Source organism: Charadrius vociferus, unplaced genomic scaffold, assembly GCF_000708025.1.
Source record: "Charadrius vociferus isolate BGI_N301 unplaced genomic scaffold, ASM70802v2 scaffold229, whole genome shotgun sequence".
NCBI lineage: Eukaryota > Metazoa > Chordata > Aves > Charadriiformes > Charadriidae > Charadrius > Charadrius vociferus.
In genome coordinates this window covers 20,911-22,941 of record NW_009649926.1, presented here as the reverse complement: position 1 = coordinate 22,941, position 2,031 = coordinate 20,911, and the positions used below count along the sequence as shown (strand labels likewise).

Here is a 2,031-nt window from a genome sequence, read left to right as displayed (position 1 = left end):
GCACAGGCAGGGACAGCGAAGATAAGCAGCAAGGCATGTGGGGACAGATGGACCAAGTGCTGTGTGCAGTGGATGGATGGATGGATGGACGGATGGATGGATGGATGGATGGACAGACAGACAGACAGTGCGGAGGACAGCTTGCTGGAATGGATGGACAGAGTGTGGTGCTGGGGAGAGGCCCTGGCTCTGAGTGGACAAGCAGCACATGGACAGACAGACAGACAGACAGTGCAGAGCAGCACACTGAGGGACAGCCGAGAGGCCTGCGCTCCGCTTCACCACCCTGCACTGGGTGCACTGAGCCCACCGGGCACAACATGGCTCAGCCCCCTGTCCCCAGCTCCATCCTGTCCGTCTGTCCCCCCATGAAATGCCCTGCCTGTCCTGCCTCCTGCCTATCTTTGGCCCTCGGCACGCGTTGGGGCTGACACATGTTCCCTGCGCGCGAGCGGCAGAGATTAGCGCGGGCCGGTGGCATGGGAGCGGGCAGGAAAGTCTGAGTCACAGCTCCCAGTGCCGGGGGCAGCCGTGGGGCTGGGGGCACCCAGCCGTGCCCTGGGAGCACCCGACCCTGCTGGGACACACGGTGGGGGACGCAGGTGAGGCACGCACTACTCCTGGGCTGCTTGGCTGTCCCCATGCAACCCCGAGGGACACTCGACCCTGCCTTCTGCTTCTGGCTTGCTTGCATGGCCCTCTTGGCTCAGCCCCACGGCAGCGGGTGTGCGTGTGTGTGGGGCCAGGCTGGTTGTCCCAGTCCCGCCCACCTGGAGGAGCTGGTGGTGGTGGAGATCTCACTGTGGCTGTGCTGGCACAGGTGGCTGCAGGTGGTGGGATGGGAGAAGGGTCAGGGGTCCTGCTTCAGGGCTGGGGATGGAGGAGCAGGGAGTCATACCTGACTCGCTGTGATGGGGGGATGTGGGGATCCCTGACTTCTTGCAATGGGAGGGATGTAGGGTGGACAGAGGGAGCCCTGACTGCTGCGGTGGGGTGATGTGGGGTATGATGTGGAGCTTCCCATCCCTTCTCTGGGATGTTATAGGGCTTACTGCCTCTCCTCCAGGGTATGATGGGGGGCTGACAGTCCCTCATACATGAGGACATGGGGGATCAACGGAGAGAGTGTCCCGGACCCCACCGGCTCCCATCAGGGATGCTCAGCCCCATTGGACAGTGGCGTTTTTCGGTCCCCATCACCTCTTGGCATGGGGGTGCACCTTCCCATCAGCCAGGACCCCCATGTCTACACAGCACCTGGGGCAGAGGGGCAGAGCTTGATCCCAGGCAGGGCTTGATTCCACCCAGGGACACTGTGGGGAAAGCCCCTGGGGTGGGACTGGTCTGTACTGGGTTGAGCTGGGATGTGCTGGGCTTGACTGTGCTGGATTGGGCTGGACTGGACTGACCTAGAATGGGTTGGGTTGAACTGGAGAAAATGGGACCAGGCTTCTCTGGGCTTCACTAGACTGGGCAGGGATAGACTGGATTGGGTTTAGCTGCGTTGGACTGGACTGAATTGAACTGGACTAGACTGGGATTCTTCAGAGCAGGTTGGTCTGGGCTCCACTAGGCTGAGCTGGGCTAAACTGGACTAGACCAGGGTGGACTGGGCTGCACTGGGCTGTCCCGGCCGTTTGCCCTGAGGCCATGAGTCCAGCGCTGCCACCGTCTCCCCATTGAAGGGGCCAGGGCCGATGGGGCTGTGCAGCAACGCAGGGGTCTTGGCTCTCCCCAGGACCCATGGAGGAGTCAGATGAGGACGGGGAGGACAATGAGGAGTTCCTGGAGCGGCTGATGGTGCAGACGGGCCGGGAGGTGCCACAGCGGGAGTTGGAGGAGCATTACGCCGTACTGGAGGAGCTGGGCAGCGGGACCTATGGCCGCGTGGTGCTGACGGAGCCCCGGGATGGTGGTAAGGGGTGCTGGGGAGACGGTGGGGAGGGCGACCCTACTGCTGGCTAGGGGACCCTGCTCCCCTGATGTGCTCGGGTGTGCACAGCCCTACCCCCGTGCCCCCAAGCCAAACCT

General features: G+C 63.0%; 1 protein-coding gene across 1 annotated transcript in view; it reads left to right on the top strand.

The window, feature by feature from the left end:
- Positions 1-1,743: 1,743 nt before the first annotated feature.
- The window catches only part of SBK3 (SH3 domain binding kinase family, member 3), a 1,592-nt gene continuing 1,304 nt past the window's right edge, over positions 1,744-2,031 (top strand). Inside the window, exon 1 of the mRNA XM_009891117.1 lies at positions 1,744-1,915. Within this exon, the coding sequence (XP_009889419.1) occupies positions 1,744-1,915 (172 nt within the window). The remainder of the gene's footprint in view (positions 1,916-2,031) is intronic.